Source organism: Pipistrellus kuhlii, unplaced genomic scaffold, assembly GCF_014108245.1.
Source record: "Pipistrellus kuhlii isolate mPipKuh1 unplaced genomic scaffold, mPipKuh1.p scaffold_m20_p_7, whole genome shotgun sequence".
NCBI classification, from domain to species: Eukaryota; Metazoa; Chordata; class Mammalia; order Chiroptera; family Vespertilionidae; genus Pipistrellus; species Pipistrellus kuhlii.
In genome coordinates, this window is record NW_023425573.1 from 33,360,086 (window position 1) to 33,382,573 (window position 22,488).

Sequence of the window (22,488 nt, forward strand, 5' to 3'; positions counted from 1 at the left end):
GACATCAAGTTGTAAACGATAATGGATGACTTAGTCCTTACATTCCTTCGGAGTCCCTACGATTTCCCAAATAGGGAAACTCTTGCCAGTTTCCTGGTGTGACCATCTGAAAGGGTCATTTGTGCACATGTTGCTTTGCACATACGAGCTCAGAAAATGCATGTGATCCATGCAGTGTTTTTTTTTGTTGTTGTTGTTTTTTTTTGAGAGGCAGATGCAACATGCCTTTTTTTTTAATATATATTTTTTATTAAATTATTATTTTTGTACATATACCAATGCCCCCCCTCCCGTACATACCCTCCTTCCCCAGAGTTTTGTGTCCATTGGTTGTACTTATATGCATGTATACAAGTCCTTCGGTTGATCTATTATCTCCCCTAGATTTCCCCAACCTCCCCGCTATAATTTGAGTCTGCTTATTGCTTTACTGTCTCTATATCTATCTTTTGGTTCTTCAGTTTATAATGTTCTTTATCATCCATAAATAAGTGAGGTCATGTGGTGTCTCTCTTTCATTTACTGGCTTGTTTCACTCAGCATGATGTTCTCCAATTCCATCCAGGTTGCTGCAAATGATGAGAATTTTTTCTTTTTTATGGCAGCATAATATTCCATTGTGTAAATGTACCATAGTTTTTGGATCCAATCATCTGCTGATGGGCACCTAGGCTGTTTCCAAATCCTAGCTATTGTAAATTGTGCTGCTATGAACATAGGGGTGCATATATCCTTTCTGATTGATGTGTCTAGCTTCTTGGGATATATTCCTAGGAGTGGGATTACTGGGTCAAATGGGAGCTCCATTTTCAGTTTTTTGAGGAAGCTCCATACTGTTCTCCTCAGTGGTTGCACCAGTCTACATTCCTACCAGCAGTGCACGAGGGTTCCTTTTTCTCCACAACCTCGCCAACACTTGTCGTTTGTTGATTTGTTGATGTTGGCCATTCTGACAGGTGTGAGATGGTACCGCATTGTTGTTTTGATTTGCATTTCTCGGATAATTAGTGACTTTGAGCATGTTTTCATGTGCCTCTTGGCCTTCCTTCTGTCTTCTTTTGAGAAGATTCTATTTAGATCCATTGCCCATTTTTTAATTGGGTCATTTATCTTCCTTTTATTAAGTTGTATAAGCTGTCTGTAGACATTGGAGATTAAACCTTTATCAGTGATAACAACTGCAAATATGTTCTCCCATACAGAGGGCTTTCTTGTTGTTTTGTTGATGGTTTCCTTTGCTGTATAAAAGCTTTTTTTTTTTTTTTTTTTTTTTTTGATGTAGTCCCATTTGTTTATTTTCTCTTTAGCTTCCATTGCCCTAGGGGAAGTATCAGTGAAGAAGTTCTTTTGGCATATGTCTGAGATTTTGCTGCCTGTGGATGCCTCTAGTATTTTTATGGTTTCCCGTCTGATGTTTAAGTCCTGTATCCATTTTGAGTTTATTTTTGTGTATGGTGTAAGTTGGTGATCCAGATTCATTCTTTTGCATGTATCTGTCCAATTTTCCCAACACCATTTATTGAAGAGACTGTCTTGACTCCATTGTATGTTTGTGCCTCCTTTGTCAAATATTAACTGAGCATAGTGATTTGGGTTGATATCTGGGTTCTCAATTCTATTTCATTGATCTATATGTCTGTTCTTGTGCCAGTACCAGGCTGTTTTGAGAACAGTGGCTTTGTAATACAGCTTGAAATCTGGTATTGAGATCCCTCCTACTTTACTCTTCTTTCTCAGGATTGCTGTGGCAATTCAGGGTCTTTTGTTGTTCCAAATGAACTTTTGAAGGTTTTTTTCTAGGTCAGTGAAATATGCCGTTGGTATTTTAATTGGGATTGCATTGAACCTATAGATTGCTTTGGGAAGTATGGACATTTTGATGATGTTGATTCTACCAATCCATGAACATGGTATGTTCTTCCATCTGTTTACATCTTCCTCTATCTCTTTTTTTCAGTGTCGTGTAGTTTTCCATGTATAGGTCTTTTGCCTCCTTAGTTAAGTTTATTCCAAGGTATCTTAATTTTTTTGGTGCGATGGTAAATGGGATTGCCTTTTTAGTCTCTGTTTCTACAAGTTCACTATTGGTGTATAGAAATGCCATAGATTTCTTGCATTAATTTTGTATCCTGCTACATTGCCAAATTCATTTATTAAGTCAATTAGTTTTTTAATGGATTCTTTTGGTTTTTTTTTTTTATGTACAAAATCATGTCATCTGCAAATAAGGGTAACTTTACTTTTTCAATTTGGATGCCTTTTATATCCTCTTCTTGTCTAATTGCAATGACTAGTACTTCCAGTACTATGTCAAACAGGAGTGGTGAGAGTGGGCAACCCTGTCTTGTTCCTGTTCTTTTGCCCATTGAGTATGATGTTGGCTGTGGGTTTATCATATATAGCTTTTATTATGTTGAGGTATGATCCTTGTACTCCCACCTTGTTGAGAGTTTTTATCAGGAAAGGGTGATGGATTTTATCGAATGCTTTTTCTGCATCAATTGATATGACTATATGATTTTTATCTTTCAATTTGTTTATGTGATGTATCATGTTTATTGATTTGCAGATATTGTACTATCCTTGCATTCCGGTATAAATCCTACTTGGTCGTGGTGTATGATCTTTGTGATGCTCGGCTGGAGTCGATTTGCTAGAATTTTGTTGAGGATTTTGGCATCTATGTTCATAGGGACATTGGCCTGTAATTCTCTTTCATTGAGTTATCTTTATCTGGTTTTGGTATTAGGGTGCTGGGTTCATAGAAAGAGTTTGGAAGTGTTCCTTCCTCTTGGATTTTTTGGAGTAGTCTGAGGAGGATAGGTTTTAGTTCTTCCTTGAATGTTTGCTAAAACTCTCCTGTGAAGCCATCTGGCCCTGGGATTTTGTTTGCTGGAAGCTTTTTGATGACTGTTTCAATTTCTTCCCAAGTTACTGTTCTATTGAGATTTATAGATTCTTTCTGATTGAGTTTTGGCAGTTTGTATTTTTCTAGGAATATGTCCATTTCCTCCAGGTTGTTCAGTTTGTTGGAATAGAGTTGTTCGTAGTATTTTGTAGCAATCCGTTGTATTTCGGTGGGGTCTGTTGTTATTTCACCTCTTTCGTTTCTGATTTTGTTTATTTGAGTCCTCTCTCTTTGTTTCTTGGTTAGCCTGGTTAGAGGTTCATCTATCTTGTTTATCCTTTCAAAGAACCAGCTCTTGGTTTTGTTGATCTTATGTATTGTTTCTTTGGTCTCTATGTCATTTATCTCTGGTCTAATTTTTGTTATTTCCTTCCTTCTGCTTACACTGGGCTTTTCTTGTTGCTCTTTTTCTAACTCTTTGAGTTGTAGAGTTAGATCATTCATTACCATTTTTTTCTAGTTTTTTGCAATAGGCTTGTAAGGATATGAACTTCCCTCTCAAAACTGCTTTTGCTGTGTCCCATAGATTTTGGATAGTTGTGTTTTCATTGTCATTTGTTTCCAGGATGTTTTTAATTTCTTCCTTGATTTCTCTGGTAACCCAGTCCTTGTTTAATAGCATGCTGTTTAGTCTTAATGTGTTTGATTTCTTTGGATTATTTTTATTGTAGTTAATTTCCAGTTTTATGCCATTATGATCTGAGAAGATGCTTGATATGATTTCTATCTTCTTGAATTTGAAGAGACTTTGCCTATGTCCCAAAATGTGGTCTATCTTTGAGAATGTCCCATCTGCACTTGAGAAGAATGTATATTCTGTGGCTTTGGGGTGGAATGTTCTGAAGATGTTGATTAATTCCATCTGGTCTAGTGAGTCATTTAGGATTGATATTTCTTTGCTGATTTTTTGTTTAGATGATTTGTCAAAGGATGACAGTGGGGTATTAAAATCTCTTACTATGATTGTATTGCTATTAATCTCTCCCTTAATGTCCTCCAGTAGTTTTTTTTTTTAATGTATTTTGGTGCTCCTGTATTGGGTGCATATATATTTACCAAGGTTATTTCTTCTTGTTGGATTGTTCCCTTTAGTATTATGAAGTGGCCTTCATCATTTCTTGTTATGTCCTTCACTCTGAGATCTAATTTGTCAGATATAAGTATTGCTACCCCAGCTTTTTTTTCATTTCCATTTGCCTGGAAAACTTTTTTCCATCCCTTCACCCTCAGTCTGTGTGCATCTTTTTTTCTGAGGTGGGTTTTTTGTAGACAACAGATGTATGGGTCTTGTTTTCTTATCCAATCTGTTACTCTATGTCTTTTTATTGGAGCATTTAAACCATTTACATTTAAAGTTATTAATGATAGGTACTCATTTGACGCCATTTTTATTCTATACCCTTGTGTTCCTTCTTTGCTTCCTATTTCTTTAATTTTACAGTAGACCCTTTAGCATTTCTTGCATTGCTGGTTTGGTGGAGATAAATTCCTTTAGTCTTCTTTTGTCTGTGAAGCTCCTGATTTCACCTTCAATTTTGATTGATAGCCTTGCTGGGTACAGTATTCTGGATCCAGACCCTTCCTTTGCATGACTTCGTATATTTCATCCCATTCCCTTCTGGCCTGATTAGTTTCTATTGAGAAATCAGTTGTTAGTCTGATGGGGGTTCCTTTATATGTAACTTTCTGTCTCTCTCTGGCTGCTTTTAAGATTCTTACTTTGTCGTTAGTGTTTGCCAATTTAATTATAATGTGCCTTGGCGTCGGTCTTCTGGGATTCATTTTGCTTGGGACTCTGCAAGCATCTTGGATTTGTGTGGGTTTTTTCTTCTCTATCTCAGGAAAGTTTTCTGTCATTATTTCTTAAAATACGTTTTCCATGTCTACCTCAGTTCCCTTTCCTTCCGGAACCCCTATTATTCGAATATTGTTTCATTTTTCATTGTCCCAAAGCTCCTGTAGGCTCTCCTCATGCTTTAATTTTTTTTTTTTTTTTTTTTTTTTTTTCCTAGAAGCTGCTCTAATTGGGTATTTTTTTTCCATCTTGTCTTCTAGCTCACTGATGGGGTCCTCTGCTTCTTCTAGTCTGCTCTTGATGCTTTCTATTGAGTTCTTCATAGTAGTGATGTCATTTTTCATTTCTTCTTGAGTCAACTTCATTTCCTCTTGGTTCTTCTTCATTTCCTCTTGGGTCTTACTCATATTGTCAAATTTGTCTTTCATTCTTTTTAGCCATCTTATGATCATTACTCTGAATTCTTGCTCTGGTAGGTTGCTTGCCTCTAACTCATTTACTTCCTTTTCTGGTGATGCCTGCTTTTCTTTCATTTGTGGGCTGTTTCTTTGTCTCCCCATGGTCTTTCTTTTCAGGATGTCTCTCTCCTGAGTTGATTTCTCTCTCCTTTCTGTAGAATCCGCGTGTCTGTGCTGGTCGGGGCTCCACAGTAGTGGTCCTTTCAGGTCTCAGGTAAGATCCCCCATTGCAGCACTGATATGGTTGTGGGAGGCAGCCCGTACAAGTGTTTACCTGGCCGTCATCTTCCAGGAAGTCTCCTAACATGTCTTTTGTATGATGACTTTAACTTTGATTCCTGTCCCTGTTGGTTTCTGTGGCACTTGCTTTCAGCTTTACAGGTGGAAGGACATTTTTGTTCTGGCTGAAGTGCCCTGGGTCGACTTCCTTCACCAACTGCAGCTCATCTACTACTGAGATTTTCTATCTCTCCAGGCTGCCATTATGTCACACCACATTATGCAGCACTGGTCCTTTTAGTATTATTTTTTTTCTCATTTACTTGTCTTATATTCTTTTACCTTTTTTTCAATTCATTGCATTTGTACCCTGTCCAATCATGTGATTCACCAAAGACCTTAACTGAGATAAGGCTACATATATAAGTAAATCCGTGTCAATAACTTGCTGCTGGAGTGTATCATTTATGTAGAGAAAAATATTCTCAATAGACAACCTAGTTTATTCTGAGAGTTTTAAACATTACCACCTTTAGGGGTGTTAGGGTCATTTTTGGAGTGAGAAAATCAATTGGATCTGAGAGAATCAATCTTATATGGTCTTGCAGTAGTGAGCATTATGCTTTTGACATAAGAAGGAAGGAATATCCCAGCTACATTGATATTGTATATGTCATCAAGACAAGTTTACAAAGAAAGACAGTGGAAAAAGTAAGTCTTCAGCATGGTCTTCCAAGTTGAGTAGCTTATAAACCTTATCATCCATTAGAGAGTTATGATTTTACCTAATACTGTTTATAATACCAATTTTTATTAAATTTTTATTTAAGTTCTGTGATAGAGCTGGAGACAAGTAGTGTTAGCTTTTTTTCTCAGGTCATAATTAAATATCCTGTACATTTTCACATGTCTGGAGAGTAATATTGATTCTTTCTTCTTCTTCTCCCCAGCTCTTTGCACTAACGTTGAGCCAAATGACTTGATCTTATTCAAAGTTCATTTGACTGAACAATTATGGTATTTTTCATATTGGTTGGTGTTTTTTCTTTTAAAAAATATAAAATGGTTTCATATAGAAATAACAACAATAACAATAGTAACTAGAGGACATAGGCTGCTTTACTATATAGTTTTGTTTTAAACAGCATGTATTATATCATTTAATAACAAGGTAGGTACTATTATCAACTCTGTTTTATAGTGATGAAACTGTTGCTTAAGAAGCTGAGGAACTTTTTTTGATTATAAGACTAGTGACTGACATATCATGATTTTGAACCCAGGCCTTACTGACTCTATTACCCACCTTCATAATGAAAACCATAAAGTAAGAGCAAAAAGAAAATTTATATATCTTTAGTTCAACTGTTCTTTCTATATATGAAGAAATAGACCAAGCAAGGTTAAATGCCTTACCTTAGATTACAACTAGGAAATGGGAAAGGCAATTTCATTGGTTTCCATTTTCCAGGAGACTATGCAGGCATATACAATTCTATCTAATTGGTTAGCTTATATAGGTATCTTCTTTGGACCAATCTGTCATCACAAGAACAGGCACACTACACAGAATTGTTCAAAATGAATGCTACCTTGCTCACTTTGCTAAGATTAAAGGAATCCCTGCAGCTGGGAATACTACAAAAGCTGTTGGCTGTATGGGGTTGTTATCTCCCAGGATGGAAGCCCACTTCCAGCCAAACTCTTGCAAAACCAGGAAGCAAGTCCCTGCTAGAGACTTTTCCATGTTATTAGCACTCCTTCTCCTTTCAAAGTCAGTCAAATCCAGGGTGAACCCAGTGTGCCTTCGTTGTCTTTGCTCAGTGCACTCTCCAGGCCCTGCTTCTATGTTGAAGATAGATTGGGTTGGACAGATGGGAAACCAGCAGCAGTCCTGAGACTGGCTGCCAAGCGGGACAGAGGAGGAGGTGATCTGATGGGCTGTGGCATTGAACTGCACAAATGAAGGCAATGAATGGGGACCCTCCGAGGTAATAGCAGTATTTTTCATCACCAAGTGAACAGGTTGAAAGTTTGCAAAAGGGATAAGGCAGCTCCTGGGCAGGCCACTGCTTTTTGTCACCTACCTATGTTATAGTTTAACTTGCATGATGGTGCTGCAACATAGATTTTTCTTTTCTTTTTTTAATTAAAAAAATATATATATTTTTTATTGATTTTTTTATAGAGAGGAAGAGAGAGGGATAGAGAGTTAGAAACATCGATGAGAGAGAATCATCCATCAGCTGCCTCTTGCACACCCCCTACTGGGGATGTGCCCGCAACCAAGGTACATGCCCTTGACCAGAATTGAACCCAGAACCTTTCAGTCTGCAAGCTAACGCTCCATCCACTGAGCCAAACCTGTTTTGACTAGATTTTTCTTTTAATAGTATATATATTTTTTCTGACGAAAAAACCTATTCTAAACGTATTTTAGGAAAGTATAAAGAAGGGAATTGTGATGCCCTGAGATGCACACACAGGTGGAGTGCTGAGTCACTGTGACACGGTGTTGTTTCACTCTAGATGTATGTTTCCTTGCCCTTTGCATCAGGCAGCCAGGCCTCTGTGCTCCTTGTGCCTCGGGGAAGAGTTGGGTTGTAGAGATGAAAGCAGAACTTGCCTATATATTAGAAATGAAGCTGGCTTTGGTGTTCTGAAGGCCCCCAAGGGGGACTATATCCTGGGAAGGAAGAGTAGCAGGGACTTAGCGAAAGGGAAGCAGGGAAATAGGAAAGAACAGAAAAAGAGGTTGATTTTGTAAGGTTAGTGGATCCAACTACCGTATTTTTCGGACCATAAGACGCACTTTTTCCCCCCCAGAAGTGGGGGGAAAAAGTCCCCGCGTCTTATGGTCCAAATATAGCCTACACATATACTTTTTAAAAAAAGTTTTTTTATTTGCCCAGCTCTGTGTGGTCTTTGTGTGTTTGCCCGGCTCTAAAATGGTTCTAAATGCTGCTGTTTACTTTACAGGGTTGATTACATGTGTTTATGACTGTGATGTTGGGTTTTAATGCACATAAAATATTTTAGGACACTATTTGTTTCAGAATCTTTTTTTCTTCATTTCCCTTCTCTAAAAACTGGTGCGTCTTATGGTCCGGAGCTTTTTATGGTCCGAAAAATACGGTATCTCCTCCTTTGGAGCGCCCCAGTGCTGTGGCAGAACTTTGAGGAGGAATGTGATCATCTAGAGAACCTATGCATTTTACATAGGGACCCCCAGCCTTGGTTGAGAGTCCACAGCACATGAAGCAGCCCCCTGCCCCTGACCCAGTACCAAAGTCTCAAAAGTCCTCCTGTCAATGCATTTCTTTTAAAAATTGCAAATCTGAGCATGTTCTTCAGCAAAAGATCCCCTCTGTAGGATAGAGAAACATATTCCAAGCACATGTACTGTGTACCAGTGTCTGTCTCCAGCTGGATCATGGGGTTGTGTTGATGAGCAGCTGGATGGATGGGGAAGGGCTACTCATGGGTGGCCTTGGCTGCCATCTGTTGGAATCTCCATCTAGTAGGCCAGTGAGTTTCAAACATAGCTTAGGAGCACCTAGAATTTTTATATAAAATCTCCTACAGAAACCCATTGGATCTTCATGCCACACTGTCCACACAGCCGTGGATTATTGAAGCACCTCTGTGTGTCTGTCTATAACTATGGGTAATGGAAAAGCCATTGTCTGATTAGATTGGAAGTTTAATATGATGACCAATGGTGGCATGAAGGTACATTGAAGGGTGGAGACAGAGAATGTTAGACTGGATGCAGAGACCAACTATGAATTTCAGTTTCTACTGTGAGTCTCACTGGATTTGATGGTGGAAATTTAGTTACAATCCAAGGTCACACTCTTCTCTGACTTGGACTTAATTCCAGGGCATATTTATAAACATGGTAAGAAACACTACTCATTCAAAACTTTATTGTAAAGAGCAGGAAATTTACAAATTTTAATGCATTTAATTACTATAGTAATCCTATGTGATATATACTCTTATCTTCATCTTACAGACAAGGAAACTGAGTCTCAAAAAGTTGAGTGATTTGTCAAAGTCAAAAAGCTCTTAATGGTTAGAGCTGAGATTTGAACTTAGATAGCCTGCCTCCTACTATGCTTCAGTATCTCTGGTCTTAACCAACACAGCTATAATGTGGAAGCATCTGGCGTAGTATGCCATTTTGTCCTTGGGAATGATCAGTCCTCTCTAGCATCTATTGTCATTACATTTATTTTTCTTTATTCATGTTCTAGTACATTGTCCATGCTCTGGATCCTCCAGAATGATTCATTTAGGTACCCATAACCTGTACTGCACCTGGTAGAAAATCTTTGAGACTGGACTCTATCTACCCAGACCAGTGGTTCCCAACTGGAATTTTACCCCCGGGACTTTTGGCAATGTCTACAAACATTTTTGGTTGTCCCAACTGGGGGTGACAATTATGTTACTGTCATCTAATAGATAGAAGCCAGGGATGCTGATAAACAACCTACAATGTGCAGGGCAGTCTCTACAACAAAGAATTATTGGGATCAAAATGGTAATAGTACTGAGGTTGAAAAATCCCAGCATAGATATGAAATTATATTTTAGCCATTTTATTTACAAGTCTTGTTTTGTTTTTTCCCCCCCCCCCCTCAGGCTCCATCTTCCCAGGAAGGCACAGATTCCCTTGGTTCTTAGCTCCATCAAATCTTCTGGAGTTTCTATCACCTCTCCCTCCATGATGGCTCAGCACAGAGGTGGTGAATGGGCTGGGACCTGGGTCCCCTTTTCAGGTACCCACGTAAGTTGAAACTCTCTCACTTACCCTTTGACTATTTCCCCCTCCCTTCCTTTTATCTGGCCTGAATGTAGGAAGCTTTGCTTTATCTCATATTCTTCAAAGTCTGTTGACCATGCGCTCCCTTATGGTTTGAAACTCAAACTGCAAGAATTGATTACCCCTTTCCTTGCTTTGCATTATATAATCTCTTTCCTGGGGACAATAAATACAAAAAAAAAAAAAAAAAAAAAAAAAAAGTCAGCCGCCTAACTGAAGTTTTACAGAAATGCCAGGACAACCATAGTTTGTCAGCATTTTGCTATCTATATTTTGAGGTATACCACTGTGTATGGAGATGTCACCAGATTTTTTTTTATGAAAGGAGGAACCCCTCTCTAGGAATTCACAAGCCATATAAGCAAATGATTCAAATGTGTTTATCCCAGATCTTGCCCAAAATATTTGGCCAGAAGTCTTGTAATTTTCATGGAATCCCCCAGAACGGTTTGCACATAATTTACGAAATGCTGGTCCGTGTTATGCTAGTAAAGGTGGCCTTTATCAAAGCACTGGCAGAAATAAGAGGAAAAGTAGAAGTTAGACTCACTAGGACTCAATGAATGATTGGTCCTGGGAGGTAAAGAAGCAAAAGGAATCAGTGAGAGAATATAGAAACTTTAAAACTGAAGGAACAAATTTCGTATTTGGCCTTCTATATCACAAAATATTAGGCACCAGGGATTTTTAAAAGTATAAGCCACAGAATGACAATACTGAATTTATCTCTCTCCTGGATTGTTGTAATGGATTTCTAAATGGTCTCCTATATTTCATTCTTTTCCTCTTCTAATCTGAACACCCCAATGCCACCATAGAAATCTTTCTGAACAGGAATGTAATCATGGCATTGTTCCGATCAGAGAACTTCTGTGATTCAGTTTTGTGCATAGACAACCCAAACTCCTTTGCATACTGTTCAGAGAACATTATGTCAAAATCTTCCTGAATATGGATTTAACTTTGTGTCGCCAGAATGAGCAACTCTTACTCAATGAGATGTTGCCTCACACTGCCAGTGCTGCTGTGCTCCTTTGCCTTTTAGGGACTCTGGGCGACAGACAGGCTGCTCTAGGGAACTTGCATCTATTCCTGCACTGTGTGAATGCCTTTATTCTCTCAGATTTATAAATATGTCAGTGATTTAATCTTAGAGTGGGAGTGTGTGTGGTCTGTCTCTGCCCATATGGATATCTTTTGTTTGCCCCTCTATATCCAGTCTCACCCTTGTTCAATCAGTTCACTGCTCTGGAAGGCTGACCTGCATGGACTGAATCTAAAGAATCCCTTGGCCTCTGCCTTGTAATAGTTGGTTTTGGTTAATGGAAAATGCTGACAGGAGATAGGATGAAGGCAGGAGAGTGAGATCAGAGTATACGTCTCCTATCCCCCCTAGAAGGGCACCAAAGACTGGTTGTGTCCCCTGCTGGTCACTGCTCCTCTCAAGGTGGCTTCCTCCAAGGTCTTGTCTCCTTTCCAGGTTCAGTAACTGCCCTCTCCTCTGCTCTAACCCCTGGTTCCTGAGTATCCCGGTGGCTCGTGTGTACCCTGACTATATGCGCATAAATAGTCCTTTAGACATAAACCCTCTTCTAATATTCCCAGTTTGAATGGTGCACTTCTTTCTCACTGGGGCCCAGATTGATATAAGTTAGCCACTTGAAACACTTTGATTTTGAATGTCTGTGAATGTAAAGATTTACATGATAAAGAACTGAATTACATGGGGACATGCCACAAGATGTCCATTTTTGTGTTTTACCTCACATCATTTCAAGTGGTACCCTAAAGTTGAATATTCAGTTTAAAAGTAGTTGTGCATAAGAATATTTATTCTCTGGCAAAGAAAGGCCATTTTATTTTGTGATCTATTGGCTGGAAAATTTTCTATTTCATTGACTAATGATTTTCCATGAAAATTATTGGGTGCAAGCTCTGAGTTGGTTTGGGTGATGGGATAACATCTTTAGGCAGTTGTCTCTGGCACGGTCCATGGGGTTAGGTGTGTTGGGAGGTTAATGGGAGCAAGAGACCCAGGAATTATGGGATGGTTCAGTGACGAGAGTGTTCGAAGCTGTTCTTTAATATGTCTCCAAAGAATTTTAAATTATAAGTAAGAGGCCATTAGCTGACTACAGCTCAGGAGTTGTCTTATAGATTCAGGCATGAATCTTCTTCAGGGGAAGAGTTATTTGAAAGAATCCAGGTAGGAATGCCAAATCTTGATAGTTTTTCTCCTTTAGATAGTTAAGGGCTTCAGTGTTGACTTTTGAAAGGGACAGCAACATGCCATTTTTTATTTTATTTTTTACAATAATAACTGATATTTAGCTCTTAGTCTATTTATTATTGTTTCATATGATTTTTAAGTGAGAAATATATTTTAAAGATAGTTTTATATAACTTTATTTCATTTCTATGATTCCAGCATTCTAGCCATGTAAAATAAAATTACTGGTTCTCTTTTAAGGCAGAGTGAAGAGTACTCAAATAGAGCAGACCAGAGATAGCATGAAGTTTCCAGTGTTCTCATTTGTTTTTTTTTTTTTGCCTGTAGACTTAGCCATATAGCTTTATATCCCTGTGCTTTCCTTTTCCTAAGGAATCTTCTTTTGGGAATGGCAATTCAGTAAGCATTTTCTTTGGAGCTGCAGAGGGGATGGTGCCCTATGTATTAGATTAGTGATATTGGGATGAAAAGTAGCAAACGAAATTAACCACACTTTCCATGTCATCACAAGTGAGGCATTCTGTGTGCTTAAAGATTTTGGTATGAGGTATAAAAAGACAGATCTGTTGTACAGACAGGATTTCCTGTATAGTTTTTCTGGTTTCGCACATACTGAAGTGCCATTGTTGTGATCAGTAGTTCATGTTCAAGACATAAGATTAGGAAAGATCCAAGAAATCTCTTGAATGCTGTATGTAGTGCTCAAGCTTTTTTTTGTTTGCTTGGTTGGTTGGGGTTCTTTATGTTGGTTTTTTTTTTGTGTTTTTTTTTTCACCTCCTATACTTGGACACAGAGAGAAATGTGTTTTAAAAGAGGCTTTTAAAACAGGCATAGCTTTGAAAACTTGATATGTATAACTCACTAATTCTCACCTTGTTCACCTCTATCTTCACAGAGAGAAACATTCTTTTCTATTGTAGGACTTGAACAGGAAATATTGGAGATTCATATTTTTAAAGAATTAATACATACCCTATGGGTATATTTAACATTTGAAATTTCAGCTGTGATTCTGAAGTAGTATTGAAGATGGTAAAATTCTAATCACAATGCTAAACCTCTGAAAATGCACCTTGTTTTTAGTTATTAAATTATAGGAATGATAGAAAGTATCTTCTTTTTAAAAACTATAATCTAGTCTATATCTGACTGTGCTATTTCATTGTGTTAGATCTCAAGCTTTCATTTATAACTAAACAGATCTTTAAAAGAAGGAAAATAAATGGTTTTGATATTTTTTATAGTGTCTAAGTAAGATAGTTTTTCTTCCTAATGTGGAAGCTCTTGGTTGTCAGGAATGCAAATATAAAATACACAAACTTGAATACCCTCAAAATACCTTCTAAATGAAGCAGTGTATTTGGAAGAGGGAAAACCACGGTGAGTCAGCTGTCTCCAGGTTCTGCTCTCAGAACAGTTACTGACTTGTTTAGTGACCTTGGCCATCTTGCTCTAACTCCATTTTCGTTTTCTCTCCTGACGAGTGGAATTTCTTTCTACAATCCTGCTTTCCCTGGATGTACTTTGGAAGAAAGATGCTATCTAAATACCACTAAAAACAGTAATATTTCCTATCTCAGGAGTGAACTTCAGTCTGGAATGTAACACAATCCATGTATTTTTTTTTAATTTTTTTTTTACTTTAGTAATTCTTACCAAATATAAAATAAAATAAAATCTGAGTATATTTTAATGGAGCACCCTGGGATAAACGGACTAAAATTTCATTACCATATAAGAATTATATTCTATATAGATTCTTTTATGTGTGAAAACATGGCTTAGCAAGCTGGCAGCTTGAAAGTCCTTGCTTTATTAGTTAGCAAATGGTTCTGGGTTTTATCACAATTATTGGCAATCTCAGTTTTTGGGTGCCTAGGAATTCAAAATTATATGCTCAGCTGACCCTTTAATTAGCTCTCATTCTGTCTGACATGATTTATAGCCTGGCGGCTCATGTGTAAAAAGATATATGATTTAATGAAGTGGAAAGGCAGGATTGTTTCCCACCTCCGATTGTTTAATGCTTTCTTCTGACTGGTGACTGGAGCTCTGGGGGCAAACAAAGCAGCAGTTATATTCCCTGGTACAAGGACAGGAAGGTCCAGTTTGCTATGATTTGTGATTGTTTGCAAAGATGCTTCTGTTTCATTAGGAAACAAAATAATTGATTCCGGTATCTTGAAATAGTCTTTTAAAAGAAATGTGAAAGGCTGTGGACTGAAATTCTCTTATTTTGCATTTTTATTTTATTGCTCTAGATGCAAATATTATGGGGGAAGCCATACAGCATTTAATCTGCAGAGCTTTGCAGTGGTTTAGCACCATCGGTCCATTAGGTCCGTAAGTGTTTATGGAGTACATTAGGTATTGATCGAGTCACCGGGTTACAACAGTGACCAAGAGAGACAGAGACAAGGCCCCCTCCTGAAAGGATAGATAAAACACCAATAAATAAATACGTAAATATGATCATTTCTAACTTGTGCCATGGGGTGAGTGCCGGAAAAACAGTTTTTAACAGGGTGCTCTGAGAGTGCGTGTGGGGAATGGCAGGCAGTTGGTATCAGGGAAGGACACCCAGATGGAGGGGACCTGGGCCAAGACCCACAAGATCTGAATGCTGCAGAAACAGGAGGGTCTGGAGGCTGAGCACAGAGAACACAAAGTCCAAGGAGGAAGGACCTTGATGGACTTGAGAAACAGAGAAAGGAAAGAGGGAATGAGGCAATAATGTATAAAGCAGAGAGGTAGGAATCAAGAGTGAGAGGGGCAGGTAGTGCAGGGCCCTGAAGGCCACAGTAAGGAAGGGACAGTGTTCCGTCAAGTGCCATATTCCAAAGACCTGTGCTGGGGTTCTCGCAGCCTGCAGTTCCACCAGCCTCCCCGAGGCACTGTGGTATGTCTGTTTACTTCCATGCACCTCATTAGGTCCAGGCCCCACCTGAAGAATATGGAGTACAAAGCTATGGAGCCAACACACATATAAAAGTATCGTTTTACCTCAGGGTTCCCACCCTTCCCTAACTTTTTTTTTCTTTTTTTTTTAATTCAGTTACACAGACAAGTTATGAAACCATTCATGTAGAGTCACTGATTGATAGTAATTTGTCAACTTTGTTTTATCTCTCTTCTTTAAAAAAAAAATATTTTATTGATTTTTTTACAGAGAGGAAGAGAGAGGGATAGAGTTAGAAACATCAATGAGAGAGAATCATCAATCAACTGCCTCTTGCACAACCCCCACTGGGGATATGCCCACAACCAAGGTACATGCTCTTGACCAGAATCGAACCTAGGACCTTTTCAGTTAGCAGGCTGATTCAGGCGTCTTCAAACTACGGCCCGCGGGCCACATGCGGCCCGCAGAGGAGTCTGATCCGGCCCGCCAGGTTTTTTGGGCAGTGAGCGCAGCCGAGGTGTTACAGTAGGAATTAGTAGTTCATATAGTCCAGCCCTCCAGCTCTCTGAGGGACCGTGATCTGGCCCCCACTTTAAAAAGTTTGAAGACGCCTGACTGAGCCAAACCGGTATCTCTCTTATATATATATAGAGAGCAGTCAAATTGCCACAGAGCAGAGGTGGGAGAGGCTCCTGCCAGTGCCGCTGTGTTTGCCAGCTGTAAGTCTGGCTTCTGGCTGAGTGGCACTCCCCCTGTGGGATCACACTGACCACAACGGGACAGCTCCTGCGTTGAGCACCTGCCCCCTGGTGGTCAGTGCATGTCATAATGACCAATTGTTCTGCCATTCAGTCGATTTGCCTATTAGCATTTTATTATATAGGATACTTGGTTTGTTCTGTTTTGCTAAAGCATTTCAGGTTCTTGTAGACATTAAGACATTTCACACACTCAGAAAATTTCCAACATAATACTCCTTGTATTGAAATTTCCAAAATTGTCCCAATCATGTCCTTTATAGCTGATTTCTTGATGATCACATGTCTTTTGTCTCCTCTAACTCAGAACAGTCCCTTAGCCTTCTCTGTTCTTTATGATATTGACATTTCCAAGGAGTATATAAGCCAATTGTTCTGCAGAATGGAGGGTTTGGATTTGTCTGATGTTTCCTCTTGATTAGATTTGGGTTAAATATATTTGGCAAGAAGGCTCCATAGGTGATGCTGTATCCTTTATAGTGCATGATATCAGGTGGCTCAGGACGTTATGATAATATTAAACTTGGTCATTGGCAAAGGTGATGCCAATTTTACCCATTAGAAAAGCATTTTTTTCCTTTTGCAATCAATATATAATCTGTGGAGAGATACTTTGAGATTCTGTGAATATCGTGTTTCCTAGTAGCCTTTCAGTTAATGATATTAGCATCCATAACTGATTTCCAGAATCAGTTATTGCTGTGATGATTGTGAAAATGATGACTTTCTACTTCTCTTGTTTTTTTCTTCTATACTTATTAGCTGTCTTACTTTTGTAAATAAAATGTCTCTTTTCTCGTACCTCTTTAAAAAAATCGGTGTGGACTCAAGGAACTTTAAAAAATTCATTATGTTATAATCTATTATCCTCATTATACATTTCAATACAGTAATTGTACCAAATTTAATTAGTAAGAGCTCCCACAAGCAGACCTTTCCAGTCAGGTTTTGAACACCTTTCTTCTTTTCCCTACCACAAGAGGCTTCCGGCTCCCTTTGTACTTACCCTCCTCCAAACCATAAATCAACAATTTCCCCAAAATGCCCTGGTTTCTTTTAGTGTGGATGTTATTTAGAAACCAATATCTTGGAACTGGATGTGTTTATTGAATCAGGGTGTCATTGTTTTCAGTTTGTAGTCTCATTGCTTCTAGAGCCATTCAGTGGACAGAGCTAGTAAATAAATACACACACAAATAGGTTCTTAAGGATGCCTCTAATTCTAATTCACGCCGCAACATTCTTTTTCTCCTTCCCGCATCTCTCTGTATTTTCTTTCTCCCACAAAGGAAAAACACTGGTTCCCAACAACAACAATACGTTCATGTTTATTCATTTATAGCTACAATAATTCTTTTCCCAAATTTTATAATTGTTATATCAATGCAAACAACAAATAACTTCAAGATATGTCTGCACTTTTTTAAAACTTTATTTATCTTTATTTTGAGGGCATTAAAGATGCCCCCCCAATATCCCCCATTGCCCCCCTCCACCCAGTTCCTGTCCTACCCAGGCCTTCACCACACTATTGTCTGGGTCCATGGGTTATGCATATAAGTTCTTTGGTTATTCTATCCTCCCCCACCCTCCCCCTTCCCTCTGGAATTTGTCAGTCTGTTCCATGCTTCTATGTCTCTGAATTTATTTTGTTTATTTTATTCCAATATAAGTGAGATCCTGTGATACTTATCTTTCTCTAACTGGTTTATGTTGCTTAGCATTAAATTCTCCAGGTCCTTCTATGCTATCTCAAAAGGTAAGAGATCCTTCTTTTTTAATAGCTGCATAGTATTCTATGGCGTAAATGTACCACAGCTTTTTTCTTCACTCATCTACTGATGGACACTTGAGCTGTTTCAAGATCTTAGCTATGGTGAATAGTGCTTAGTGTCTGTTTTTGTGTTTCTGATTTGGTAGGCTAAGGTGCAGTGAGTAAAAGGCAGGATGTCCTAGAATCATGTTCTTTCCTTTCCGAAAGACTAATCAAAAAATTTAAAAGCCCACAACACTTCCTCTTACTTGCCCAGATTCCACTTTTGGAAAGTGTATGTATATTAACATTCTGAAAATGCAAATACTGACCCTGGAAGGATTAAGCTCCTTTTAGCCATTTATACTGTAGCCTGATTAATTTCAATCTGTTTGCTTTCTCTAAATCCTGGAGGAGCTGCAGTGAGACTGCACTTTTCAAAGAGGTGAATATTTTGTAGCACGGAGACAACCTCAAGGAACAACCTGGGATGCAAGCCCAGTGAAGGAGGGAGGTGAGGGAGCAAGCAGCCTCCGTAGGAGGAGGGAGATTCCTTTGTAAACACAGTACTAGGCCAGATTTTTATTCTTTTTCAGTTTTTCATAGAGCCTTGGTTATCTAGATACCAAGATACCAAGTGGAGCTCATTTTCCTAACGCTAACACAGTTTAATTAATTAACTGTTCAACGACTCAGCGGCTTGTCTGTTGCAAGAGGCTCTGCCTCAGAACTTCAAGCCCACGGCTGGTCATTACACCAACGCAGTTCTGCCTAAATTGAAACTCCATGCCCTTTCATAATTTGTGAATGCTTTATGACTGGGTTTTTTTCTCTGTCACAGACTTAATAATCTCCATGTTCCAAAATGCACAAATCCGAGAACTAGAAGGTCCTCAGAGATTTTATCTATCAATCTTTTTAAGTTGAGGTTCCAAGAGACAGGCATGCTTGGTACAGAACTGGCAGAGCTTGAGCCACAACATGGGTCTTGGACCCTTGGTCCTTGTACTTATTACCTGGGACACCAAAACTCACCTCTCTTTGTTCTCTTGGAAAGAGCATTTGATCAAACTTGTAGGTCATAAAACCATTCGATCTGCTTGTAAGCATTTCTACTTATGGAAAATTAGAGATTTTACTTTCATTTCATGCAAGGATAGCCAAGTAGTATATGGAGGTCACAGATATTTTTAAAAAATAAAACATAATTTAGATGATAAGCCCCCCATTTTTTTTTAAACCTAATTTTTAAAGTGATCTAATCATTCATTTGGAATCCTTGGGAAATGTTCACGCAATTTTATTGAATCTCCACTTTGCAGTAAAATGCAGTGTAGCACTAGGTTAAGGATGCATAGTGGGATCAGTCTGCCTGCTTACAAATTACTAGCTATGTGAGTTGGGAAAGTTCCTTTCTCCTTATTTGAAAAACAAGGATAACAATATCTACCTCATGAGGTTATGTGTGGATTAACTTAGCTTGGAGCCAGCAGTAACCAGCTTGTGGGAGGGATGTCCGACTGCCAGTTTAGACCCGATCCCTGTGGACATCCCCCAAGGGATTCCCAATTGGAGAGGGTGCAGGCTGGGCTGAGGGAACCCCCACCTCCATACACTAATTTTGTGCACTGGGCCACTAGTAATACTATAATAAAGCTGAAAACTTGCTATTGCTTAGTGATGTTGTAGCTATAGTGATGTCATCATTATGACATTCTAGCACAACATATCACTCACATATTTGTGGTGATGCTGGTGTAAAGCAGCCTGCTATGCTGCCGGTAGTATAGCAATATAGCACCTACAATTATGTGCACTACATAATACTTGAAGATGACAAATGATTATGTTACTGGTTTCTGTATTTACTATATTTTCATAGTGATTTTGCAGTGTACTTTTTTTCTATTCATTAAGAAAAGTGCTGTAAAACGTATTCTGTGTTACGCTGGCAGCAACCTCATTCATCTCATGTTTATGGTATCTTTTGATTGCATCATTTCTCTTGGGCTTGATTTAATCTCTTGTTTTATAAATTAAGTGTAGCCTAACTGCACAGATTTTATAAAGTCTACAGTCGCGCACAGTAGCCTCTTAGCCTTCATATTCACTCACCACTCACTGGCCAACCCCTTCAGGGCAATTTCAAGTCTTGCAAACTACATTCATGGTAAGTGCCCTGCACAGGTGTAGCATTTTTTTTAAAATCTTTTATACCATATTTTATGTGTTTTGATATGTTTCTATAACCAAATACTTATCATTGGGTTAACATTGCCTACAATATTCAGTACAGTGACATCTGTACCGGTTTGCAGCCTGGGAGCAATAGGCTAGTCCACATAGCAGAGGTGTGTACAGGCTATTCAATCTTAGTGCACTCTCTGATGTTAGCACAAAGACAAAATCACCTGACAACACATTTCTCAGAGCATTATCCCACCGTTAAGTGATGCATGACTGTGTTCCTGAAGACATTTACAAGAAGATATTTTAACCACTGAAGACCTGAGAGAGTATTTAATGCTTTTTCAGCGAACAAAGCATCTTCAGCTATGTGGAGAAATATTATCAAGTTTATGGAATTGTTTATCAGAAACATTTTCACATTTCATTTTTTATTATATTTTAGAATGACTTGGAAAGATGTGGAATGGTGTGTATGCTTTAGAGCTGGTTGTATTTCTTAACTAAAACCTAGTCACTCAGTAAAATGTTCTGTGTAGTTATTGTTCAAGCACTTCCACTCCTTTATAATTTATTTATTATCTGTCCTATCCTTTGAGTTACTGTTTGGGGACTTTTTAAAATGCTTGAGTTCCTCTCTCCCTTTTCCCTCCCTCCCTCATTCTCTCTCTCCTTTCCTCCTTCCCTCCCTTCTCTGTTTATCTGTCTCCCTTCCTCTCTTCTTCCCTCCTTTCTTACCATCCTCTTGGTAACTCCATCCCCTTCTTTCTTTTTAAATCCCTGTACTGGGCTAACAAGCTTTCACATCTGCTGACACTATTGATCCTAGGAATAAAAACATGAGATGATCTCTGGGAAAATATCCAGGCACAGAGCCCGGGCAATCCATAAAGTCCATATATTTCAGATCAGGCACGTCTCGTGAAATATTTTCAGAAATACAGTTGCCTGTGATTTGGTTTTGTAGGCCTGTGTAAAGGAAAGGTTATATAGTTTTTCTTGAAGTGGTTTGTATTTTTTAAACTCTTAACCTTCATGAAAGCCAAGAGTCATTTCTTCTCTAAATGTTTCCTTTTAGGTTCTCTTGGCATATCCTTTTTAGCAGTAATGTAGCCACTCACCGAATGATAGTTGAATGTTGAAGAAAATTATCTAAAAGATAAAATTGAGTAAAGGATTTATTTTTTAAAAGTTTATTTAATCAAGCTACAAAACAGAAATGAGTTCTTATTATATTTAATTTTTAAAATAAATGTATTGGGGTGACATTGGTCAACGTGAACATATAGGTTTCAGGAGTGGGTTTCTATGTTACCAGATCTGTATATTGCATTGTGTGCCCACCACCCAAAGTAAAATCTTCTCCTGTCACCATATATTTGGGCTTCTTTCTCCCCCTACCCCTTTCCCTTTGGCAACCACCACACTGCTGTTTGTGTTCACGAAAGAGTTTCAGTTATATATCATGTTATACTTTAAATAAAGAGTTTCTTCCCTAAATGATATGTGATATGGTGAAAGAATTAATAAATAAGTAGCATTTACAGTTCGATCCAGCTGTTCTTTATATTTTTACCTCTTACATTCTTCTTTGGTTTCATCCCTATCCCTATCTTATATTTACTCTGTGTTTCAAAGTATTAATGTTACAAACAAATGAACAATACTAGATAAGGCAGGCCCCTCAGTTCCACAAGTATATATTCCTATGTCCCCAAAATGCAGGATGCTCATAGCAACATAATTTTCAATAACCACAACTAGAAAATACTCAAATGTCAATTTACAGTAAACTGGATAAAGTATGATATAGTCACACAATAGAATACTACATATAATTGACAATGAATGATTTATAAATCACACAACATAGATAAAACTCACAAAAAATAAATACTGAACAATTCTACTTTTAGAAAATTTAAAAACATTTCCTACCCTTGAGGCAGGAAATGATTATCAGGGGCCTGGAGGGAATTCTGGGAGTTTGGGGAGATTCCATCTCTTCCTTTAATGCTGGTTACATATATTGTATCCTAACAACTTTTGCTTGTATGTATGTATGTTATATTTTAATAACATGCTACAAGAAAGACAATAAGTGCGTCCAACTCAGCCTCAATGAAGGCAGCATTTAATTGGTAGCAGATAATAATGGGTGGGGAAAGAAGGAAATGTGAAGCAATTCTGATTTTAACATACATGTTTAGTCTATTTTGAAGGAATATTTAATATTAACATTGTGAGTTATTATCTTTTGCATATCAAAGTTACACATTTCAAACAAATCGTCATTTATATTTACAGTATACAAATGCAAGGCACTAATTTCCCACTAAACCATCACTTCCTTAAAATGGTACATGTGATGTTATGAAATTAGCTATTAAGTATTCGAAATAGTGAAAGAGAGGTCCTTTCTTCAGTCTTAAGTGACTTACCCTGT

At 38.2% G+C, this 22,488-nt stretch overlaps 1 protein-coding gene across 2 annotated transcripts in view; it reads left to right on the top strand.

The window, feature by feature from the left end:
* ZNF385B (zinc finger protein 385B) overlaps positions 1–22,488 on the top strand; it is a 340,310-nt gene that overhangs the window by 17,165 nt on the left and 300,657 nt on the right. For both annotated transcript variants that reach the window (XR_006740467.1, XM_036421911.2), the window contains exon 2: positions 10,031–10,175. Coding sequence is in view for 1 of the 2 variants with exons in the window: in XM_036421911.2 (XP_036277804.1) it covers positions 10,139–10,175 (37 nt within the window). In the remaining variant the exon portion in view is untranslated. The remainder of the gene's footprint in view (positions 1–10,030; positions 10,176–22,488) is intronic.